General features: G+C 45.7%; 2 protein-coding genes across 3 annotated transcripts in view; one reads left to right on the forward strand and one right to left on the reverse strand.

The window, feature by feature from the left end:
* The window catches only part of LOC126531754 (ATP-binding cassette sub-family G member 1-like), a 221589-nt gene extending 196167 nt beyond the window's left edge, over positions 1-25422 (reverse strand). For both annotated transcript variants that reach the window (XM_055071458.1, XM_050179462.3), the window contains exon 1: positions 25313-25422. The gene's annotated coding sequence lies outside the window, so the exon portion shown is untranslated. The remainder of the gene's footprint in view (positions 1-25312) is intronic.
* Positions 913-25962, forward strand: LOC126531759 (uncharacterized). Its single transcript, XM_050179466.3, has 3 exons — positions 913-2273; positions 7986-8971; positions 25336-25962. Coding segments are annotated over exons 1-3 (1551 nt in total). The 5' UTR covers positions 913-2271; the 3' UTR covers positions 25899-25962.

A 25962-nucleotide genomic window follows, 5' to 3' on the forward strand; every position in this document is an offset into this window, starting at 1 on the left:
CAGTCATCGAATGTTCCAGACTAATCCTTCGGACCCGCGTGCCTTCCATAAAGTTCTACACCATTCGCGTCACGCGATGTCATCAGATAACTCAAGGTTCTGCGACAACAGACAGCCGGATGGAAGCATCGATAACTTTCCAGAAAATTCGGATACATGCAGGCGCATCCAGCGCTGTGCGATTACATTTGTTAGGCGGCGAAACGTGGTCGCCCGATAAAGATAAGTACACGCGTCAATACCCTGGACCCTAATTTACAGCTCCGTATTCCGCCCGAGCTTCCACGACGTGACTGCACCCTTCTTGTCCGTCTATGGCTTGGAGTAGCATTTTCAAATGCCTACTCTTTCCTTATCCGAATGGCCGACAGCCCACTGTGCGACTTCTGCGGGTGCAATGAAACGATCGAGCATCTTCTTTGTCAGTGCTCTCGTTTTAACCCACAAAGAGCAGTCCTCTCAGCCACCTTAGACAAACTGGACAAGCGCCCAATGACAGAAAACAAGATCCTTGGAACCTGGCCTACGCGAACATCAGCGCGATCCGCTGTGTAGGCGCTGCTGCGATACTTGAAAGACACAGGACTTTCTGACAAATTGTGACTGTACACTGTGTGACGTAGGACTGTACGGTGACACTGCGTAAGACTAGGAATGCCTTTGCCGGCTGCGTGACAGTGCCCAAAGAAATAGTTCGAGTGTACGTGCGTGTGTGAGTGAGTTTAGGTTTTTTTTTATCCTTCTTTCTTTCTCACCTATTCCATCCCCTTGCCCCTCCCCCAGTACAGGGTAGCCAACCGGAGATAATCTCTGGTTAACCTCCCTGTCTTTCCTTTGCCTTTCTCTCTCTCTCTCTCTCTCTCTCTGTGTGTGTGTGTGTTTCTTTTCTATTTATGACCGCTTCTTCATTTGTTCATGTGTTACCGTAATAATTTTTTACTTGAAAAGGAAAATTGAGTAACAGTGTTAAGTGTATTGCTTTCCACCCTTCACCTAGTACCAAAAACTACTTACCTAGGGCAGAGTCGGTTTTATGTGCATAAGATGGAATGTGACAATGTAAAAAAAAAAAGAACTCGCGCACAGTGAAAGTGCCAGAGACATGTTGACTTTAGTGGGAAGCTGGTCATGTTAGCAAACATTGCGCATGGCCTGTCATGCTACTCCAGGCGTTGAGCGAAAGATATGATACAGAGAGTGATCACGGAAAGATATTGACGGCACAAAGACACAAGCTGCACAGGTATTTCAGCACTGTTGAGTCTATGCTGGATAGAGCCAGTGTGAGTATTGCCTGTCGAATGCGTTTGCATTATTAAGAGTGGAAGGAAGTGTGGGAAGCAGGTAAATTGGTACAGGTAGGTCACGTGACACACATATATATATATATATCACGTGGTCACATACGTGACCACCGGCAGTTGCGCTCCGCACTTTGAAGAGGCAGGACACGTGTGCCGAGTGAGCTCCTGAGCAACACATTTGCAATGTGGTGAACGCGGTTTAAATGACTAATCTGGGACCTCAAGAAGGTGCGAAGTAATGCTAACGCATTCTCTCGCATTTACAATTAAATCACCACTGCACCATTCTTTTTTTTTTTTCACTACACGCGAGCGCACACGTTTTCCAAACTCTGGCAACGCGCGGGAAGGCTCGCTGTAGATGCAGAGGCCAGGAGCGAAGGCTTTCAACCTTCTCATACCCCCTCTCACTTGGTATTCCTCGTCGCGCAGCGACTGCCGCACGCATCACCTCTCCGCGCATCCTCTCCTCCCCCCCTCTCTCTCCTCTTCCACGCCGCTCCTAAGCGCCGCTCAGCAGCGCTCTTATCGGCTCGTCGGCTCGGCAGCCAAACAGTCTCTCCTCGAGCAGACGACGCGGTCGCGGCACCGTCTATCACGAGGAAGAAAAAAAGTATTTTCTTTGTTTGCACGCTCCTTTCTTTCTCGGAATTATTATTATTTTAATTATGTTCACGTCTCGTCATTGCGCTTGTAACCTGCGCAAGTGTCTCGGTGTGCCTGAATTGTGTCTGTTCTGCATCGGCATCGACGACTCGCCACTCCCTGTTCTTCTTTAGTGCGAACAAGTATAGCTTGTATAACGTGGTCCTGTTCCACGCCTTCGTCGTATTTGCCTGGGATATTGCAGCTCAGGAAGCACGTCGCTTCTTCGGCATCTGTCGCCGACGTGTCCGACTTTTGCGTGGTTGCCAATTCCTCTCGCCTAGCAAAACGTTTTTTGTCTTCTCTGCACTACTTCACTGTCATGTAAGTGAAACCACCCATCGTTACTTTTCGCTGCACATACGCGCACTTAATTTCAGCGGCCAGTTGCTTTATAACATGAAAGTACGAGCGGATTTATTTGATTAACTTTTACACAGTGCCGGTAGTGCGTGTTGGAAGGAAAAATTGTCTGAATTTAGGACATTGAGTGTCACAAAGTGCATGCTTTTTAATGCGTGAGCATTCGAGGGCTACTTCCCTCGGAAGCCTGTTCGTTCGTTCGTCTGTCTGTAACGAGTGACACGACGTGCTGCATATATATACATGCGGTCCTATGGGGGCATATATAAGAATGCCTTATGACTACCAATCACTACTGACATTTATGATTATGACTATATATATTAATATAAAAGTAATTTTTTGTGTGTTTGCGTTATACTAAATGAACATCGCTTAAATCATCAATAACCACCCCAGCGCAGGTTTTAAGGAGGGACCACAAATTTTTTGCATGTGCTGAAGACGCCTAACAGGAACTAGCTTATACCCACATAGTGCAAAGTGAAACGTACTAGCAAGTAAAAATTAACAAGTCTTTCATTCCATGCACGTGATATTCGTGGTATTCATACACAGACGCAGAGTATGTTTTCGCCTGTTTTCTAACCATTTTCGTCGCATCACCTTCTTTCTCTTTCCGGTTTCTGCCAAAAAAACTTTTAAAATAGCAAGTAGAACCAAAAATGCTCTAAGTAGTGAGAAAATACGTGTTCTACAGCTAATGTTGCGAGAGCGGATTCAGATAGTATCAGAAATTAGATGTAGAACGAATGTATAGAGAGAAGCAAGGAGAGGCAGTGAGGTCAACCAAACCCATGTCTGGTTTTCTACCCTGCACTGGAAGAACGGGATAAAAAGGATGAAATAGAGAAAGAAGTGAAAATAAAGAAAGTGAGATAGAAAGCAATAGTTGCGCTTAAACGTGCGCAGCAAGCTTATATAAACGGTCGTAGAGACCTGTCGACTTGAGGTGCTGTAGCAATGCACTCACTGCTAACTGCGCCAGTGACACGCGAGCACAGTTCAAGCACCTTCGCTTCTGCATATGTTCAAGCATACGTCGCCTTGAAGAAGACAAGTCAACTTGTCTAAACGTTGGCTCCTGCTTTCACCTTGTGCTCGTTTTGCTCATCGTCTTGAATTTCCATCTCCCGCCTTCGCCCTGTTTTCTCTCATTTCTGAAAGTTAGCTTGAGTCTAGCCGGTTTAATGTTGCCCAGAGAAGGGAGCCCGAGACATTTTAGCGGGAACACAGGCAGAGGAAGTGTTCGATATTTTCTTCGATCCCACAAGTGGCACACACATGGGTGTCACCCGTACCAGTTCGGTACAAGTAAGCTTTTGTAGATGCCATCCCAATCCAGACGTGGAATGTCCCATCGTAGCGACAAATTCTTGATGGCAGTTGCAGCTTTAAAGATGGATCCATGACGCTTGGAAAGACTAGGAGGCGACTAATAAATGTACTGATAGTTTGAGCCAGGAGGTAAAGCTTCATAGTAGCGTCTGTTAGGGCTTTTATTTTGTGAGAATAACCTATAAACAATTGTTCGCTGTAACCTGTCTGCATCAATTTTCAAATATGTATGGTTACCCAAACGAACCGGACAGAAAATGAGCATCTTATTAATCGCTGATAACACAAGTAACTGGTGCAAATTTTAACAACTGCTGGAGTTCTCCGCGCCGAAGTCCCGATCTGATTATGAGGTGGGGGACTCCTGAATAATTTTGGACACCTGGGATTCTTTAACTGATACCTAAATTTAAGTATACAAGCACAGCAAACTCTGAACTACTTATCTGGTGACGTGAAACTTTGCGCGCTTTGATGTTTTTCGCGATAGAAGATACGGCACTTATTATCTGTTTTAATTCACACAATGAGAAACCGCAGCCGTTATCTAAAGCTTGTGAATCAGCCGCTCTCCCGACTATAAGCACTATCGCCAAACCGCTTTTGTAGAGCCTGTGGCATCCTTTCTGCAATGCATATGCTTGGTTAACGAAGTACTTAATTAGCGCTGTTGCGCTTAATGAACAACAGACTGACGTACGCTTTTATTTTGTTGATCTTTGATAAACCGAGAATCCCTCTTCTACTTTTCTTTGCAAACAGCCTCCTTCAAAAAAAGTGCGTTGCAACAAAAGACGATCGCACATAATTCTTAAGCAACGTGAAGACAACCCGTCAAAGTAAACCTAAAAATGAAATTAATAACTACAAATCACGCTAAACTTAGGGAAATGGCGAACGAAAGAAAAAAATAAGCGAGTATCCCACGGCGCCATTAAAGAAAAGCAAAAAGGCAGCCACCTCGAACGATTTCTAAAGCAAAAGGACAAAAGAAAGAAATCGTGAGGTGAAATTAGAATTGTAAGCTAACACGGAAATTGGGGGGACCGTTGACGAAAAAAAATAAAAAATAAAACCGAGAGAAAAGTACGCAAGGCGCACACGCGATCTCTCAGTACAGCCTAAATCTTGCGCAAAATGTCAGGTTGAGAAAGAGCAGCACTGCAGAGAGCGCCGCCTTCTGCGTTCGCCCTTTGAGCACCAGTACAAAGTAACGAGTTTAGTTGTGACGTTGACTTCAGACATCCGCTGTTACTACCGCTGTTCTTTACGGCGCATGTGTGCTTACATTTGCAAAGACTGCTTCGTTCGAGCTGTTCCCGTTGCTCTTCCTTAACGCTCGCACGCAGACTGTTGTTAGGCGTGCTAGAATACAGGAAGCGGGGTGCTCTGGTCTTTTTCCGTGCTCACTCGATGTATCTGGACGTAACTATCCTCTGGAACAAAGCCAGTTCCAATGGCCCCGTTCTTCTCGGCGGCGGCCGCCACGCCCGAGCCGGCGCCGACACTGCAGCTGCACCGCCTCGCGGCCACGGCAAACATCGTTCGTTTGTGTTCGGCTTCTCGACAGCTTTCGCGCCCGGATTCGTTTCAGTCCCCTGCATACGGCACGTTGTAATACGTCGTGCTTAGTTTTTTGGGCACAGGGAACGAGGCTTGTATGCCGCCCTTGCTGTCTTTATAATCTTGCACTCTTGAACAATGTAAACGCAAACGCGAAATCGCGAAACAAATCCCCATACATACATACATACATACATACATACATACATACATACATACATACATACATACATACATACATACATACATACATACATACATACATACATACATACATACATACATACATACATACATACATACATACATACATACATACATACATACATACATACATACATACATACATACATACATACATACATACATACATACATACATACATACATACATACATACATACATACATACATACATACATACATACATACATACATACATACATACATACATACATACATACATACATACATACATACATACATACATACATACATACATACATACATACATACATACATACATACATACATACATACATACATACATACATACATACATACATACATACATACATACATACATACATACATACATACATACATACATACATACATACATACATACATACATACATACATACATACATACATACATACATACATACATACATACATACATACATACATACATACATACATACATACATACATACATACATACATACATACATACACACACACACACACTTACGCGCAGAGAAAGAAGACTACTTTCGTCATTTCCGAGCTTCTCGACTGCGTCAGTTTTTCTTGTTTCTTTCCAGTACTGTTTTACTTTTTTCCCTGTGAGACTTTTGATTTTGAGATAAGATTATCAACCATGCAACTCCGAGGTAAAAGCACAAATTATCAAATACAATGGCTAATGAGGTGCGCCTTTATTTGATAAGCCTATCTGTAGTTCATCTACTTTCATTATTATCTTTATCGCCACCTTCGCAACATTGCCTTCGTGCAGTTGACCCGTTTCATTGGCGATTCCACTAAGTTGCTACCAAGACGTCCTGCTCTTTGTCAAACATCCGGTCCTCAGCGCCATTCTTCAAACTGGCTGAGGGGATATAAACTGCGAAGCTCGCTTACAAAGAGGCTAATAGCAAAGCAATAAGCTAAGATAAATTCACATTCGCAGCAATGCGATCTGGCTTTAAATATTTGAGATTATACATCGCTGTATAGTGAAGTGTTCGACAAAAACTCGTCTGGCGAGGAAACATACTGGTGTCAAAAAACGTGCACTCGCCAAGAATAAAAGAAAAATAGAGAACATGACATTTCGAGCCCTGTACGGGTCCCTTGGTCACAATGAAGATATAAGCATGGACGCGCGGCTATTTATGCCCGAGGCGGCGCAGCCTACGGGTGTATATCTCGGGAAGATTACCCCGCATCCTGTTTATCGTGCGTCTAGTGGTTGAATGTAGTATGATTCTAAAAGCAAATGGGCAGATAAGTGTTTCTCTTTTGCGTGATGGCTGCCGAGTCCCAGTCAATGCTGTGTCTGGTTAGTTCGCGATGTTCCGCCAGGGCATTCGCGGCTGTGTGGTCCTTGGCGACGTCATTCATGTGTTGTTTCATATGCTCTCGCCGATGTACGACACGTCACACTCCTTGCATGGACTCCTGTAGATCACTCCCGAGTAGTCCGTGTGCTTAAAAGGGTCTTTGCGCGAACCACCTGTTAAAAATTATGGGGTTTTACGTGCCAAAACCACTTTCTGATTATGAGGCACACCGTAGTGGAGGACTCCGGAAATTTCGATCACCTGGGGTTCTTAACGTGCACCTAAATCTAAGTACACGGGTGTTTTCGCCCCCATCGAAATGCGGCCACCGTGGCCGGGATTCGATCCCGCGACCTCGTGCTCAGCAGCCTAACACCATAGCCACTGAGCAACCACGGCGGGCGGAACCACTTGCTGGCCAAGGTTTCGGGAAGACACGTGTACTTATCTTTAGGTGCACGTCAAAGGAACCCAGGTGGTCCAAATTATTTTATAACACGCTCCCTCACCCCTAGAACGTGCCTCATAATAAAATCGAGGTTCTGGCACGTAAAACCCCATAACTGTCTTACTTTTTAATAACATATCACCCTGAACGCCTCCACATGGCAGATAAATCATTCGGCTGAGCACCACCACAAAAGCACGCAGACATTCGCTTTGTGTGTTTCTCTAAACATTAATTCGTTTGCTGAAGCAACAGATTAAACAAATAACTGATGTTTCCTCGAATAATCGAAGTCACGTGTCGCTATGAGCGACGTCACAGCACTTCCAGGCACGTAGGCACACTTGCGCGATAGACGTCGACTCTGCGGGTGGGAGTGCGGCGCCCGGGAGGAGAAGGGCACAATACGTTTGGTTTGAAATTTGAGCTCTTTCCTCGGCGCTTAGGGATGTAAAACTTAGCAGACACGATCGTTAGCACGTATTTTATGCAGTGCGCTTGTCAGCTAAAAAATAGCCAGACATGGCGAGGGGCCCTTTGAGGCAGCTAAAACAACCCCATGAACACGTTGTGCAATGTCTTATCGGGCTCTAAGGCTACTTCTACAAAAAGAACGTTGGCTCAAGCACAGTGCATGCATGATAAATCCGGACGCACGATTCGAAGCTCCGTCGTTCGTCTTCGAGTTGCAGAAAACGTTTTACAGCTTTGGTATATCTGACTTTCACTTTTCGTTTTTTGTTTTCCTTCGCTGCAGGCCTTCTGCACTTACCCTCCTGGTAGCGGCCTGGCTTCTAGCGATAAGCCGTGTGGGTTCGGATGACCCGGTGCCTGACCTCTGCAATCTCATTGACCAGCCCATGTACTGTCGTTGCGACGCCAGCGATGCGGACGAAGTGACCGACGTCACGTGTTACGTAGGACGAAAGCTGCCGGATGACCATGTTGTTTTTCGATCGTTCGAACGGCAACCGAGTGTCACTTCTGTAGCATTCACTGCCTTTGGTAGTGAGTATAAGCTCGACTTTGTCCCGACGTTGGCATTGCTCCACACACCGCACGTGGAGCGGCTGAAGGTCTCCCAAGCCGTGCTCGGGGACGTCAAGCCTCACTCTTTCCACAACCTCTCGCGTCTCGCCGTGCTCTCACTGGACTCGAACGAGATTACGAGCTTGGACGCCGAGGCCATCGCGGACCTTCCCCGCCTCAAGAAGCTCGAGCTCGGAGACAACAAGCTGAGGAGGCTGCGCGCCGGCTCCCTGAAGAACCTGCCCTCCCTGACGTACCTCTTCCTCGAGCGCAACCAGCTGGAGGTGATCGACGACGGCGCCTTCGAGGATCTGGGCGCCCTGCGCGAGCTGGAGCTGAGCGACAACGCCATCGAGAAGCTGAGCGAGCAGAGCTTCCGCGGCCTGGGGCGCGTCGCGAGGCTCGACCTGTTCCGCAACAAGCTGACACGCCTCGAGGCCCGCGTGTTCGGCGGCATGCCCCAGCTGGCCGAGCTGGACCTCAAGTACAACGCGCTGTCCGAGGTCGACCCGCTGGCCTTCGAAGGGCTGCCGCAGCTGACGGTTCTATACATGTCGTACAACCGACTGCGCGTGCTGCCCGCGCACATGTTCCGCGGGGCTCCCAACCTTGTGTCCGTGGACCTGTCGCAGAACCAGCTGCTCACGCTTACCTGGAGGACGGTCCAGGACCTGGCGAAAATCGACGCCGAGTCCTTCGACATGAGCCTCACTGGTGAGAGGGGCCAACCTCTTCCAGTTTGTGGTATTTTCTTTCTTCGATGCATTTATTCGCTCAATAGTTATTCTGACACCATGATGTTGATAATGAGCGCATACATATGGATGTATATATATGCAAATAAGTTCCTGAAAATGCCCACATAGGGGAAGTTTTAAGAAAGAGAAAGCTGGCAGCCACTACAAAATAGCACTAAGCTACAAAGGAAACACACACGGGTCTCCCAGAAAGTTTCGCAGTTGAATAAAAATTTGTTCTGGTTTGGGGGATCGAAGCCGTATCCAACGCCTTTTTGGGGCTAGCAAATGATATCTCGATGTCAACTAGGCCAGACCTTGCGGCAGCTTGAACCCGAATTTAACTCGAACCCTTTTATACGCACGCACGCACGCACACACGCACGCACGCACGCACGCACGCACGCACGCACGCACGCACGCACGCACGCACGCGCGCGTATGTTATTTTTGGTAGTTTAAACAAGATACCACATGACTCCATAGCTTCCAAAGTACTAAAGCGAGCCTTACTTTCCAATATCTTTACTGGTGGTTCGTGCGCAAGAGCTTTCTGATTCTTTATTCGTCCTAAATAGCGTGTTTGTGCCGGGCAGCACGTATGCCAACGAGAACGCGAGCCGCAACGCGCAGCCGTAGTGCACGAGAAAATTTCGCCCTCGTGCTCTTGACCTTGAGAGCACTCGGAGACCCGGCATGCGTGAGACCCGACCCGCAGAACAGAGCGGCCACGGGGAGGTGTATACAAACTCCGTCCGCTACGGCAACCCCATCCCCACGGTGAGCCGGCACGCATGTGGGCTTGGGCGAGCCTATACATAATGCACCCGTGCCGACAGATTGGTTCCTGTCGCCGTGCTTTCCAAAGGCAAGCGCTAGTACATGAGATAGGCTAGCCTCCTTTCCGTGGGGGACGGGCTCTCTATAACCGGCGCGATCCTTCCAGGCGCAACAACCAATATAGAAACCCCAGGCGGTGTTCCATGCTCTTTCTTACTATTCGCGGCGTGTACAGCGAGTTAGCCCGATCAAGTAAGACCAGAATCTGCACGCTGCGAACGCGAGAAGCACGCGAAAGCAGCAAAACGTTTTCTGAGTCGTACTGTGCTTCTATTTTCTGCCCCTGGGCCCGGCCGTATATACAACGCCGCCTCTCCTTTACTGCCACGTCCTGCATATACAGGGTGTGTGGCAGAGCTGCGTGGGGCCTGCCGATATAACACTCAGTCGGCTACGCGCGCTGGCGTGTTCGAACACGGGTAGTCGTCATTTCGGTATAGCCTCCGAGCTATTACGCGTGTTATTGGCCACAACGCAACGAGAGACCGTGACTTCACCCCGCCGAATATGTTTACGCCGCGTGCGTCTGGCAGCGAAGCTCGCCGCATCGTTTTCTCAGACAGTCTAAACAAAAGAATAATCGGGGCTTCATGATTCAGCTGCTCCTAGCGTCGGCTGTCGCGTCCGATCTCTCTTTAGCTCAGCCTTGCTTCGTTTTCTTTTGCTTGTGCGATCCTTTGGTTAAGTATTGTTCTTTGTTCTTGATGCAGTTTTCTTCAGGTTGTTCTATCTGTCTTCTTGAATGTCTTGTGCGATGAACTAATAGAATCATAATTGCAGCTTCTTGCGCCTCGCCGATCACAAGGCTAGCACAAACAGGGCCCACACTGTTGGCTCCTCCTGCGTGCGTTATTTCTTGACTAAAGAAAATATTTCTCCGAGTCCGCGCTATAACCTCTGAGGCGTTTTCTTTTTGTTTTTTGTACTGCCAAGCTTCCGCGTACATCTTGATTTACTTTACTTGATACTCCTGCCTTCTTCTGGACGTCTATCGTGTCCCATGCATGTCTCTGTCGAGAACAGAACTACACCTCCAGACTGACAAGTATACTCAATGCGTCCGCTGGCGTTGTTCGTTTCTCGACTTGTTTGCTTGCACGCTGCCTGCACCACGTTGTAATCTTATTATACTGCATGAAACATATTTTCGCCCCACTGTCAACAGATTCAGGTGAAGAATTAAGCAATTCAGTGAAAGACGTTTACGAATAGAAAGAATATACAAAAAAATTCAAAGGAAGGTCTGCGAAATACAACAAAAGTCATCTCCTTTACGTGCAGCGAAGAAAAAAATTGCAGCTTCGCCCATAATGCAAAGCAGTGACGCTAAAGCAGGTGCAATATTGTGCACGGTAAGTTTCGCCCTGTTTTGTGCGACAGCGCGCGCTGGGCATAGAGTGCGCTTAAGTTAAGTTGCATCGGAGGAGATGACATCGGTGTGCGCACACACATATATCGGAGACTAGAAATTGTGCGCTTACGTATACCTAGCTGGCGTTGTTCAAGAATTGTGAAACCAAAATTACTTGTGTCCGTGAATGATTAATGAGGAGTTCGGGATGATTATTCAATTTAAAGGAGGAAGAAAAAAAGACACGTGATAACCATGAGAGTGACCATGCAGTTGGTGACGGACAAGGAAAAAAAGAAACTACGGGAATACGAAACTCTCTGGCAAGGTATCTGATGCACCACCGTCATTATAATTATACAATTAAAACCACGTTCGTGTAGTCATGTTAGTCGCCGAGGTTGCCCCGTGTCATGACATGCAAGACGCGTCATGTTGCAACCTTCAGTGTTTGCCGCGTAACAGTGCTTTAAAGTGCACAGATACTGAAGTCATAGCTTTAGTCTAACAGAACACCGGTTACCTGTACTACGCTTACGTGGATTGTCCATGTGCACTTCATATTCTTACTCTTTTTCATTGTAATCGTTTTTTTTTTAATCTCGTGTGGAAGCATTACTTTAGCTTCGGTAGGCGTGACATGAAAGAATAACACTGATTTGCTGGTTAGTTCTGACGTACAATCGGCGGTAAAGCTTATGGGGCACAGGGGACAATGAGCCAAATTTCCGTGAATTCTGGCCCGAAGGAATCGAATTAATCTTCAATTTTTAGCAGTCTTTGTGACCAAGCCACTCGGTTATCCATTTAATTAGTCGCGTGACGCATAGACAGAGCGGAAATTTACGCTTGTCGTGGGACCCGCGTCTCGCATCAACTTTTGTAGCCGCCTGTACACCACAGCTACAGAAACGCAACGAAGGACGCCGTAATCGAGGGCTTCCAGTTAATTCGGTCACTTATGGCTCCTCAGCGTGTCACAAAATACCAGTGCAGACGCACCTTTGCAGCATGTCCTCAATGCAACGCTGCCGCCGATCTCGCGTTCTGCAGTCGCACGCCCCAGCGCCTGATCTATACCACTGCCGCTGTCTGACGATATCGTGGGCTACTCTTTCTTTGAGCGTTTCTCTTGTCATTTGGTCTTTTCTGCCTTCTGGCTTTCTTTGCCGTGTGCGCAGTTTTCTTATTCTTTTTAATGGCTGAAAATTATTGATACATCAGAACGTCATTTATACTGATACCGTTTTCCTCGCCTAGAACGCGGGTGCACTCAGCATCTGTAGTAGCAAATGCGGAAGACACTTTCAGAGATGAGAGCCTTGCAAGATGTCGCTCTCGTCTTGCACTTTTCCGAGCCTGAAAAAAGACAAACAATTCGCACAGCGTCCAGTTTCCAGAGGAAGCTCCACTGATTTCGATAAGATGGATGAAATGGGCAAACGCAATCCGTCAAAATCGCGCGGGGCCAAGCAGAGCACTCACAATGCGTTCCCCATATACGTTCGTGCAAATGTTTTGTTTGTTTAATCTGCGCCATCTTAGAGAGCCCCGTTTCCCCTCAGTTGCTCGCAATTCTTTGATTTCCCTCTCAATTCTAGCTTTCTTCTGCCCAACTTTTGCTTGGTGCTATCGCTTCACTATCGCGTTCCCTGCTCCAACAACGTTCCCAAGTCCCAACTTCTGTGACTGCCGCTATAGCGTTAGGTTTTCAGAGAGCACAAACGGCGCATCGCTGGGACTCTTATAATTTCGTTCGAGCTAGCATTTGAGATAATACACACCGTATCCACTTCAGTAATGTACAGATCCACGGCTCAGGCAATCACAGGCGGCGGTTGTTCTGAGGGTAACAGAACATGACGGGACACAGACGTCCTTGGTTAACCTCCCTGTCTTTCACTCTTCGTTTCTCTCGCTCTCTCTCCCTCTCTCTCTCTCTCTCTCTCTCCTAATAGCGCTGGATGGCGAAGCAAGCATTGCTCACCCGCCAGCCCTCTCATCTGCCAGCTACTTCTTTCCCTAATAAAATAATTCACAGTCGAAATGCACAGCACTGAAGGCCTAAGGCTTTGCGCACAGACACAGTTTGACCGGTACTGGTGAAATTATGATTAGAGTTTAGTTATATTTTAAAAGGGAAGAAAAAGTAAAAGAACCTGACGACGATTCGGCGCCCCAGCTCAGAGCCAGTACAGTCATAACTGGCAGCAATGTACGAACGTGCAAGAAAAAAAATGCTGTCTGAAATATGTTGTCCTCTCATTACAATTACACTTCAGGACAACGCAACGGGACGTAATTACTGAATAGTGTCAAAAACGAACCATGTGCTCTTGAAGAACACGCATAATACACCACTTCTTTTTGATACGAAAACATCAAATAGCCCAGTGAGTCAAAAGGCCAGCATCTGTAGCAGCGAAACGGCCCCTAAATTCCCATTGGCTGCGACGCCACGTCACGCGCGCGCCTCGACGTATCAGAGCGGGCGACCAGCTGCCGCGCCCGGGTGTTGCGTGAGGGCGTCGCCGCGAAGCCACGTACGCCACCCTCGCTCTCGAAAGCCTGTGTTATCCACGCGTTCCTTGTCCGCGCAAGCTCTCGCCTGTGTTCTAACTTCGCCTCGGTGATCGCTATAAAAAATTAATGTATAAAGAAACAGAATAAATTCGAAAGGAATAACGTTGGCGGTAGTGAGTGTCGAAGCTACGACCCCACGCTCAGAAGCCGAGTGTCCACTGGGCTAAAACGAAGGCGAGTTCACTCTGCTTGATGACATAGTGCTACTTCGACCGAAATTTTCATTGCCAAGCCCGGCGTGAGCAAAGCGTTGACGTCCATCACCGCGGGTTGCTCGGGGGCGTCCTCGTTAGATTATACGGCAGTCGGGCAAGGTAGCATGACGTCACGGACCGAAGTGCACCGGCCTTGCGCTATCTGGGAGGCGTTGGCCGAGCGTCTTAACGCGTTCGCTTGCCCGCGAGGAGTTCATAACTGGAAGGACCGCTCACTAGCGTTCAAATGGTCATTAAGGCCTTCGCATTCGCAGCTGATAAGAAGTGCTCACGTGTCATCAGATTTTTGTCCACCAGGTATAAGACATAAAATTTCGGAGTGACATCAAACAGCTTTACCGAGATTAATGAAAACCTAGTTATAACCCCACTTCAATTAGCCGCAATAATTTTATATCCGTCCACGATTCATCGCCATTGGCAATAGCAATTTAATTGTGCGCAGATTGCGTAACACAGTAGAAGTGGACGCAACAAAGTAAAGACTCATTTCCCATCAGCGTTAAACTCGCAACGCGAAGTTATCATATGCATTGGCAGGGTTGGTAGCCGAAAAGACGTTACGTCAACGAACGTCCGCCATTATAGCGAGGCGTCATGCTGAACGTTACGGCCCGCAAAAGCCAAAGCGCCGAGATCGATAGAGATTACTTTCTCAGCAAAGCGTCGAAACTGAACGCACGTCAGCGTCTCAGCAGGCGGCTTTCTCTTTTCACCTTTGGCCAGCTATTGCGCTCATCGACGTTCGCAGAAGAGTGTCAGCGACACTACGGGTAGTAACTTGTTTCTGTCAGCAGTGAAACAAAAAAACTCGGATTTAAGAAAGGAACGGAGAAAGCGAACACATGAAAGTGACGGGTGCTGATTTTATCTGAATTCGTTTTTGACCATATATATACTGCAACCGCAAGTTGCCTGATGTCGTTGGAGCTACAAACAGAAAAAAACTGTGACCTCCAGAAGTACGTAAACAAATATGCATATAACAGAGTACACCTTAATACTCTATCACAAAAATTCTGTAGTACCCATAGCATAATTACGCGCCCGTTGGTACTGTCAAAAGTCGCTGTGCGAAAACGCCCGCCTGACGGGCAACGGCTGCGTCATCTGGCCTCGTAAATGTTGCATTGTGAAGCGCACACTGTCCGTGGAATGACAGCATAGCGCTGATGAGAAGCAAACGTTTGTTTCGATTGGCTTCGTGGTTACGGAAGCAACTTAACATAAACCAAGAAAGCCAATGACGCACCCCACAATTTGTGCTTGTTTGCTTCCTAAAACTGCGCGGCCTCATTCCGTCGTTAAATTTGTATTTATTTAGATCTGGTGTGGCTCTGTCCGCTTAGTTGCCATTTCTTCAACGAGTCTATTGATCCGTAATTACTATTCTGCCACCAATATTAAGAGGAAGACAAAAATTTTTAGTAGTTCCGTTTCGCCATCTTCAGTTTCCTTTAATTTAACTCGTCATTCTCTGCTTTGGTATACCCGCCGAGGTTGCTCAGTGCCTATGGTGTTGGGCTGCTGAGCACGAGGTCACGGGATCGAATCTCGGCCGCCGCATTTCGATGGGCGCGAAATGCCAAAACACCCGTGTACTTAGATTTAGGTGCACGTTAAAGAACCCCAGGTGGTCCAAATTTCCAGAGTCCTCCACTGCGGCGTGCCTCATAATCAGAACGTGGTTTTGGCACGTGAAACCCCATATGGGATATGTTTGCCTGAAGCAATGCGAGTACCATGCTAAATTTTCGAAAACGTCCCCAGCTTTTTTTTTTTTTTCTTTTTCAGTGCCTGTAACATTTTTTTCTTAAGGTTGTCACTGGAAAACATTCTTACTCATATTTATTATCGTAAGTTTCTCTTTAATTTATGAAATATTAAATAATTTAAACTCATTTTAGAACAGCCTGCTTCCTGACCAGTTCCGCGCATGGAAACGAAAGCAAGAACCAAGTGCGACGCGGTCCCGCCGTAATGCCTTGTCAAGTTGACGAAGAGCGATGAAGAACTGCCCATGTTTAAGGGTGCTCTACTTACTTGGCGCAAAAGGTTCTTTCTTTGTTCTTGAAACGTTTGTTATTTATCCTATTATTACACGTCGGCGACGTAGTGCCACCCACTGGAGTATTCAGAGTGACAGGGAGTGCAAGTTATAATCTACTGCCACTGTGCCGGAACTACGAGGAAGCGACATTGTGCCCGATACCGCAGACTGAAGTTTCAGTAAGCGTCATGCGCCCGCGAATTCTGAAAACCGCCAAATTAAGAAGAAAATCTCTCTCTCTCTCTCTCTTTCTTTCCCCCGACGAGTACCTCGACTCGTCGGGGCTCTCGGCGAGACTATAGGAAATTTCTACAAAGACGGATGGCCTAACGGCCATCCCACCACCTCGGGCTTCCTGATTCGCCACTACTTCGCTTCTACTGGGCCACCACCTATACGGTCTTACCCAGCCTACTCCTCCGGTCGAACCCACTGGGCCCTCCCTGGCGGGCTGCTCTGATGCTGCTAGGACGACCTTCTACCTTTCTCCCTCCTACCCTATCTCTCTTTTAATCCCATCTCCCCACCCTGCTGGCGCTGAGCCGTGCTCCCGCATGGGTTGCAGAAAATAGTGCTAGCCTTTCCTCCTTACCCACAAGAACCACTTCTCTCTATATATATTTTCTTTTTCTTTACACATACTGTCAATCCCAATGGTGATTATAACAGGTGGGCGAACAGTCAAGGAAATAGAAAATGTATACAAAGTCAATGACGGCATTGCAAAGAAGTGCAGTTATTAGGTCGGCATGAATAGGACGGTTTCTATTAATGTAGAGAGTAATACAATAGTCAAAGCTGTAACATAACCAAAGTCTATAATTGAGCCGGGAAAACAATACAAGACCAAGGACCTCGAAGAGAGAACATGGCATTTAAGGTATTCAGCGAGGCACAAAATTTCTCGCGATAACCCCACTGACCCTGAGAGCGCGTGATTGGAGAATTATTTGTTTATTAAACGAAAAATTATGGATATGAGTTACTACGCGTTTCGAAGCAGTAAAGTGCTGATTTCTTAAACATAACATTATATGAAACGAGAAACCGGCATAAGGGGAACGTGGCCATGAATTCAATAATGGTGACATGCCTTTACATCCATCATTCGCGATGGCAGTATAAAATCTATATTAAACATATTCTGTAGAAGCATATAATGTCTGAATAGAATAATCAATGAGAAATGAAAACTTTCGATACAATGATAAGCTTTGTTATCAAAATCAATGCAGTAATGGAAAATGACTTCTGACTATATATATGCAATAATCAAGTCAGGGCCCGACTTCTTGCGTCCATCAATTGCCTAAGTTACAAATGCGCAATTGGAGCTTCGATTGCTTTGAACGTTGAAGACTTAGGAAAGCTAACAACAATTGCTGCAACGAAAAACGCATACGCTTTCGTATAATGTGGCATTAACTGTTTTGATGCAGTGTTAATTCTCTCAGGTTAGGTTCATTAACAAAAGCACTGAATTTGCGCATATGACACTGCTACTCCTCGTAGTTTCTGCTCATTCGTGCGTACGTGTATCGTTTCTTTTTTTTCACCTTAATTTTAATAAAAATTACTGTCGTACGACAAAAAGTAGCAAAACAATAATGTTTACGTAATTGAGCTGCTTTCTTTAAAATCGCAACGAAACAAAACGATTTCAAAACGATAATGTTTACGTAATTAAGCTGTTTTCTTTAAAATCAGAACGAAACAAAACGATTTCTGTCCAGCATATCCCACCACGCGTGAGGAAGCGCCAAGAAAGTTTGTCCATTTTATATTTCGTTTATTTTGCTTTAATTCTATATTTTATTTTTTTTTCTGTACGCTACGTTTATCTCTCGGCCGCTCAGCGTGGTTTCAGAATGATTCAGCGAACATTTTGGCGCACAAGAACCAAAACTACGTAGTTCGCAAATTTAATTTTCGAATATTTGCCCTGTTTTATATTTAATTTTGCAAGTTGCTTTCCCTCCTGCCAAATCTAGGTTTCCTTAAAAGTATTAAGTTACACAGTATGAAATTTCACGAAAGTGTACGAGAGTGTAACAATATTAAGTTACACTGTACGAAGCACATGCAACAATACTAAAAGGCTCACTAAAAATGAAACACTGCTCAGCAGCTCACTAGTGGAAGAAGAAAAAATGTTCGCGTGCCTTTTACCGAGTCATGCATGAGCAAAGGAATTAACCTTTCAAGAAACACCGACGAACATCCGGAAATGAGTTTGCACGTGCGAAGTGCGTCTTTAAAGGATTGTTTCTTTATCCATTTGGCGGAAAAATGTCGACATCATTATGGGAGAAAAAGCAGCCAGAACTCAGTGTGACGTCGCAGATTTATATGTGCTTTCTCGTATTAGAACCGTCCGTTTAGCCGCACGATAAACTCTCGAAAAGTTCCTAGATTAAGCATTCAGTTCTCTCAGAATCGAGTTCATAACTCTTCTTTGCCAATATTTGATAAACTATACCTGTGTAGACGTTGTCAGAATCTATGAGGTCACGCCAAACTGCTGCGGGAACTTCGGGACGGCATCACCCACTCATCTTTTGTTTCTTTATTTTTTTAATAAAATTTTTGCGTTGTTTTATGTGGCAAAACAACGATATCATTATGAGGCACGCCGTAGCGGGGGACTCCGGATTAATTTTGTCCCTCTGGGGTTCTTTAACGTGCACCCAATGTACGGTGCACTCGCGTCCTTCGTATTTCGACCTTATCGAAATGCAACCACAGCGGCCGGAACCCGCGGCCGGGATTCGATCCCGCGCACTAAGGCTTAGCAGCGCAACACCAAAGCCACTATACGCCACCACGGCATGCTTCCTCCCCCCCCTCCCCCGTCCCTTCTTTGCTTTTTGTGCCTCACTAAAGCCCCCTCTCGAGGTAAAATTGGCTTTTTTGCTATATATAATGAAGATTAGTAAAGCTCAACCCACTGTTCTTCGTTAGCGTCCCTTTAGAAAGCCCGAACAGCGCTTGTCATCACCTACTCTGTTGGGCTGGCTGGGAAAAACAAATTGAACTGAGCTGGTGCTCGTCCCTCATAAATGTGTAGAAACGGTTGCATAAATAGATATATAAAATGAGTGCGGTCTCGTGCCAGCCTTGTCGTTACTATCATTCCGCTAACTAATCTCGTTGCAGGTAAACACCCCCTCCCCCCTTTATACTGTACTATCAAATGTCTTTTCGGTTGCTTGGGAAGAAAATACCGTCGTCCACTTTCTTGTGCGGCCGCTGCCAGCTTCTTGAGATTCGTCACACGAAGCGATCCCTCTCGCACGCGAGGCGCGCGCTCGCGCAGGTCGCTCAACCCCCGCTCGGCTTTTCTCTTCGCAGTGAGGTCTTTCCACAGGTGTTCAGCAAGACACAAATAAAGGACAGACTGATCGCGTTGCTTTTTGCTTGACGCAAACTCAAACAGGCGTGTTGCGTCTACCTACACGGCGTCCCATTGTCCATCTAGATATTCTACGTCCTAGCCTTCTCTCGCTGTACCGCTTGCTATTCAACCGCATGATGTGCCTGCCAACGCATTTTCGCCTCTCTTCCTGCGGAAGCTAGGGCACTTTGCTCTCGAGCACGCAGAGCACGTGGCTGAAGGCTGTGTGCGGAGACACGTGGACGTGTAGCGACGTCGGGGGAAAACGCCATTTTCCCTCCGGAAAGCATTGTCGCGCGCAGCTCTACTCTGCGATGCCGGCTAATGCATCCGCCCTCGCTGGGCTCTTTTTCTTCTTTTTCTTTTTAAAATTTCCATGACCTCACGGGTGCTTTGTAAAGTGCACAGTCGATTCGCAGGTATAGATAATGAAAACGTTCGTGTTTTACTTTAAAAACTAAAATGAAATTCTGGGGTTTCACCTGCCAAAAACTACGACGCGGTCATGAGGCACACCACAGTGACAGATCCCGGTTTAATTTCTACCCCCTGCGGTTCTTTAACGAGCACCCAGTGCACGGGCATCTTTGCATTTCGCCTCCATCGAAATGCGGCCGCCGCGTCGGGGATCTGCTCCCGCGTCCTCGGGCTTCGCATCGCAACGTCAAAGCCGCTACGCCACCACAGCGGGTCATGTTCTATCCACGATTAAGGGGAACCTTCCCCTCGGGGACAACTGCAATTTTCATATTTCAATTTTCACAAAAGACACGTGGAACGCACAAGATGATCTTATAAGACAACCACTGAAGCGACTTGCATAAAAAATGAATGTATTTGAGAGAGAAAGTTCAATTCTACTGACTTGTGTGAGCAAGCTACTTTTTAGTTAAGGCCTCAAATATTCATTGATTCATTCATTCACTCATTCATTCATTACATACCTGCATCGAACATGCGGCCATTACAGCAGGGGGGATTACATTTTAAAGGAAGAAACAAGTGATCACATACATAAAGCGCGAAAAAACACATCATTGGTTTCAATATTAACAATGTCAGGCGAAAGAGCATTCCATTCACTTATAGATTTAACAAAAGCAGAATACCTAAAGACGTCACCCCTGAAAGAAAACTCTTGGACTTTCAGCGCATGGTCGCGTCTCAACGACGTATAAGTAGGCGACCTAATATATCTTTCTCTCTCAATCTCTGTTTTTGAATAATAAACAGCGCGACCCGCCGTGGTTGCTCAGTGGCTATGGTATTGGGCTGCTGAGCACGAGGTCGCGGGATCGAATCCCGGCCACGGCGGCCGCATTTCGATGGGGGCGAAATGCGAAAACACCCGTGTACTTAGATTTAGGTGCACGTTAAGGAACCCCAGGTGGTCGAAATTTCCGGAGTCCTCCACTACAGCGCGCCTCATAATCAGAAGGTGCTTTTGGCACGTTAAACCCCATAAAAAAAAATAAACAGCGTGAAAAGATTTCATCCTCAGACTTTTTCGCCTGGGTTTCAATGCTTGCCACGATAATTTAATTTTACTTTCTGTCATACTTAATGTTCTACTATAGTTATTAGGAACAAACCTAGCTGCTCTATTCTGCACTCTTTCAAGCTGTTCCGTGAGATCAGCCGTGTACGGATCCCAACAAATACAACCGTAATCAAGTAAACCACGAACATAAGTGAAATACGATTGCTCTTTTAATTTATTCGGTAACTGACTGAAGTTACGCCGGAGGAATGCCAATGAACGTATTGCCTTATTCTTAATATGCGTAATGTGCCTGTTCCATCTTAAGTCAGATGTCATTAAAATTCCTAAATATTTGTGTCGTCAAGCTTCTTTAATGCCATATTATTCAAGGTAAAAATGCATAACTGAAATGCGCGCTTCTTTGGAAAGGTGACGTGAACACATTTTTAAACATTTAGTGACATTTCCCACGTATTGCACTGTGTTCCTATAAGGTCTCAGTCAGTCTGTAATGATGAAATGTCACTTGCGTCATCTCTGACTCTATAAATGACACAGTCATCCGCAAACATTCTAAATGAAGACGTAAAGTTACATTCAATATCATTAATAAAGAGTAGAAATAAAAGAGAGAATAACACGATGGTAAATTTAAAAAGAATCTAAGCGCAGTGACTCTGACCGTAAACAGAGGCCGCACATTTTAAGCGGCATTTGTCGGATCATCTAAGAGAGGCAAATATAATGTATTAGTTTAAATCTAAGGTGAACTTAGCATATCGTTTACGAAAGTTTCGCAGACGTCTCACAGGTGGTAAATCTTTCAGAGCAGTATACAATACATAAATTTCGTCCTGTTTGTACAGCCCCGATATATACAATGTTATCGTTCTTATTAACAAGCCACTAAATTGTAATATCAACGCTTCATTTCACTGGATTTTTCCAATTTCCGGCTGTTTTCTTTTTTGAATGAATGACGGCACAACCAAAACGTTTACTGCTAATTCAGGTAGATTTCCTACCGTACTAAATTTTAAGAAGAAAGAACGTCAATAAAGTATAGACTCCGTCGATACTGAGCAAAGCAATTTCTCCGTTTCCAGATATCCAGCTAGAGCTATCGAGACAAAAATCAGTCATACTTACAATACATACAATAAGGTGTGACGCACGACCTCATTGTCTATTCTTGATCTAAGGAGTCTTTGTACTCGTTATCATCACGATGGTTTTATTTGTCGCTTTGCCTTGCATAGGCACGGTAAAAGCAAATACCGTGCAACCGTCAAAATATCCCGTGACCCCCCCCCCCCCCCCAAAAAAAAAAAAACTTAATATTTGACGCATCTCTAGCGGTTAAGGGTAAACAGAAGACAGTAAGAGAAGAAAATGCAAAACTCAGTATATTCTGTTTTTTTTTTCCTTAATTAAGCGCTGAAAACGCATCAGACATCAAAATGTCAACTAGCCCACCTTTCTGCCATCCGAATGACACTTCTGTGCATAACATTGCTAAAGAAAATACTGCGCAAACTCCCTAGTGGGACGTGTCAGATAATGAGTAAGCGTTATTTCCATTCGCTCATCTTGCACTCAAAAAATGAATGATTGAGTGGCCGAGTTCGGCACACCATGGCTCAGTGTCAAGGATGACGCAATGTCCTGCAAGTATTGCAATGACCTGTTGCAACTACCTAATTGGCGAAACTAATTAGTTGGTATTAATCTTCCTAGGCAAATTAAATCGTAAATAATCTAAATTAGGAATAGATAATGTAATATGAATTATTCTTAAGTGCTATTATTAATCTTAGTTTGGCTCATATAATCGTAATTAATCTCAATCAGGCTTAAGCCATCATAAATACATTTACTTATTCTTAACTAATCAGGATCAAGCCAATGTCAATTAGACGAAATTAACCGTAATTGCTCTTGAGTAGGGTAAGCAATTTAACCTAAATTACATTTTATTAACTTTGTTGTTAATTATTAGTAACTCTTAGTTATTCGTAATTGATTAATCTCTATTCGTTCTTTTTTGCCCTTAAATAATCTTAAGAAGTCTTGTTTAGGCTTAATTACATTTTTCGTAATTAATCGTCATTTATTAACCCTAATAACTCCTAATACCTCTTCAGGAATCACTGTATGCATGTATAATCCTAATCATAAATCTCAGTAATCATACATAGCCATAAGGCATTCTCGTATACATTTTTTCTATATATATATATATATATATATATATATATATATATATATATATATATATATATATATATATATATATATAATATATATATATATATATATTAGCTGCACCAAATATTTAAAATGAGAAAAATATAAATCATGGTAACGTTATGTTTACCATTCGAGTGTACGGATTGGCAGCCTCTAGACACAGAGCAATTTCCACAATTACGTGCGTTTTCCACAAGCAATTTCCACAATTAACTTTTTATTTATTAGCAATGGGTGTCTACGGCAAATGAGTACTTTGGGGGCCGTCCTCGACACCACTTTGTCCAACGATCAAATTTGGAATAGCGGAGTCCACGTGGGAATTACGCGAACAATTAGTTCCCCTTGGCAGGCTCCTTGAAACCGAAACTGGCTGGAAAAAGAGCGTCTGTCGTCGATGTCGCCCCCCCCCCCCTTCCCGCCTTTCGTCACGTCTCCGAGGTCACCGCCGGTCCGGCCCCGCGAGCAGCTCGCATTATCTACTTGCTGTCTGCGGCGTTGGCCTAGCGCTTCAATGCCGGCGGGCCGCCAAATTTACTTCGTCATTCCGTTGGGCGCCACGTTGCCGCTGCAGCGCCGACTCCGCTCTTTGGACGTTTATAAATCAGTCTGTAGCGTCAACCATAGGGTATTCGTTTTTTCTTTCCCTTCACTCGGTGAGTTATGTTTCTATCTGTTTTAGTTTACGCGTTTTTATTTACACAACTCGCACGCGCGCGTTTGGGACAGCTCTCCCGAAGAAAGTGAATTTTGACTAAACGTCATTTTCTTCAAAAAGCCTGAAACGGCATTTCGTCGGTGGAAGTGGACACGTGGCGCACAACGGAATGACGAAGTAAATTTGGCAGCCCGCCGACATTGAAGCGCTACGCCAACGCCGCAGACAGCAAGGAAATAACGCAAGCTGCTCGCGGCGCCGGACCGGCGCTGACCTCGAAGACGTGACGAAAGCGGGGGGATGGTGGGGAGGGGGGGGACTTGGACGACACAGACGCTCTTTTTCCAGCCAGTTTAGATTTCAAGGAGCCTGTCAAGGAGCCTGCCAAGGGGCACTAATTGTTCGCGTAATTTCCACGTGAAATCCGCTATTCAAAATTTGATCGTTGGGATAGGTAGTGTCGAGGACAGGCCCCAAAGTACTCATTCGCTGTAGTCACCTATTATCGATAATTAGAAAGTTAATTACCCTAAATTACCGTAATTGCGGAAATTGCTCTATATCTAGAGGTTCCCAATCCGTACACTCGTACGGTAAACATAAGGTTACCGTGATTTATACTTTTTCTAATTTTACAAATTTGGTGCAACTAGAAAAAAACACCCTACGAATAGATCCGCAGATTTCCGAGGGCAGCAGCCCTAGAATGCTTACGCATTAGAACAACTATTCCATTAGTTTCGCTAACTTCGATTCGCGAGCATTCTTTGAAGTGTCGAACATCTACCGCGCACTTTCCGGAGGTTGCAAGTCGCTCAACGAGTTATCACCCAACATTGCTGAACTCGACGCGCACCGAAGCTGACTGCTTGTGAAAGCACCATTGTACATGTACCTGCGCCAGGCTAAACCCAGCCAATTCCTCAATAGGTCGTCACGCAGTTCATTGTCGATACGCAAGAAAATAGTTATGCAATGCTTCCGCAATAGCGCTGTTTGTTTACTGGATATTGTCACGTTGCAGTGTCGGTGAAGAACCAGACAGTGCCAGAACTGTGAGTTAGGAATCTAACTCTTTATTTGGCGAACTTGTGCCCAAAAAGACAAACAACCCTTAAATCGCAACGATAGGGGCGAGCACACTCACCAAATCTGAAATGACAGGCCAAGCCCACGTGCTATTTATGCGTGTATCACGCTACATGGGCTGCAAAATAATCGCTCGCCCTGGTTTACATTCGAGAATGTACCACAGCATTCGCGTCGCGCGCACATGCAATCTGATTAGACACGACTCTCTTGCTACAGAATCCGCGACAACATTAAAGAATTTTCGGTTTCGGTATATAGGCGCGTCCTAATTGCGCCGGACGATAGCTCGAAAGCAGTGATAATTTCGTGAAAGCTGTCACTGACAAAAAGCAAAATAACATGCGCGTGACAACACGAGCTTGCGTATTTGTACTTTGTCCTGTAGCAGTAAAGAACTCTTACCGTTTGCCGACGATGCATCGCAGGCAACAAGTTCAGCTGCGACTGCCGGTTGGCCTGGATTCTACACCTGGAGCGAGCCACGCGGCATGCCAAGTTCCGGAGAGAACTGCGCCACGTCAAGTGCGATTTCGAAGACGCCACTACGGCCAACGCGACCGGCGGCAGCAAAGTGGTCCGGCTGAGCCTCAAACAGCTGGGATGCGCCGAGGACTACGAGCGTCCTGAATTAGCCGATCGACCTCTCACGACTGACACTCCCGAGTCCGCGCTGCCTTCAGCGCACCCTTACGACAACGATTACGAAGACGTCAGCGATGACGAGGCAGACGGCGACGAAAGCGTCGAGAACTCGCGCGATTTTTCGCCGTACGACAGGCAGCACTCGCGAGAAGAGATGCCTTCTGTAACAAAAGAAGTCGACGTCATCCTGAGTCAGCAGAAAGCTCTTGAGAAAGACACGACCGTGTCGTCGAATGGCCATAAGGGTGCTCACGGCACGGCTGCAGAAACTGTGCCGCGCGAGGCCATGACAGTGCGAATTTTCATTTTATTGTTCTCTGTCTGTGCGCAAAACTTTTGCAGATGATGAGGTTGTGTCTGTCTCTGCAAATTGTTTTTCCGAAAAGATAAAATATAGCGCTTGGTGAAGA

The sequence above is a fragment of the Dermacentor andersoni genome, chromosome 5 (genome assembly GCF_023375885.2).
Source record: "Dermacentor andersoni chromosome 5, qqDerAnde1_hic_scaffold, whole genome shotgun sequence".
NCBI classification, from domain to species: domain Eukaryota; kingdom Metazoa; phylum Arthropoda; class Arachnida; order Ixodida; family Ixodidae; genus Dermacentor; species Dermacentor andersoni.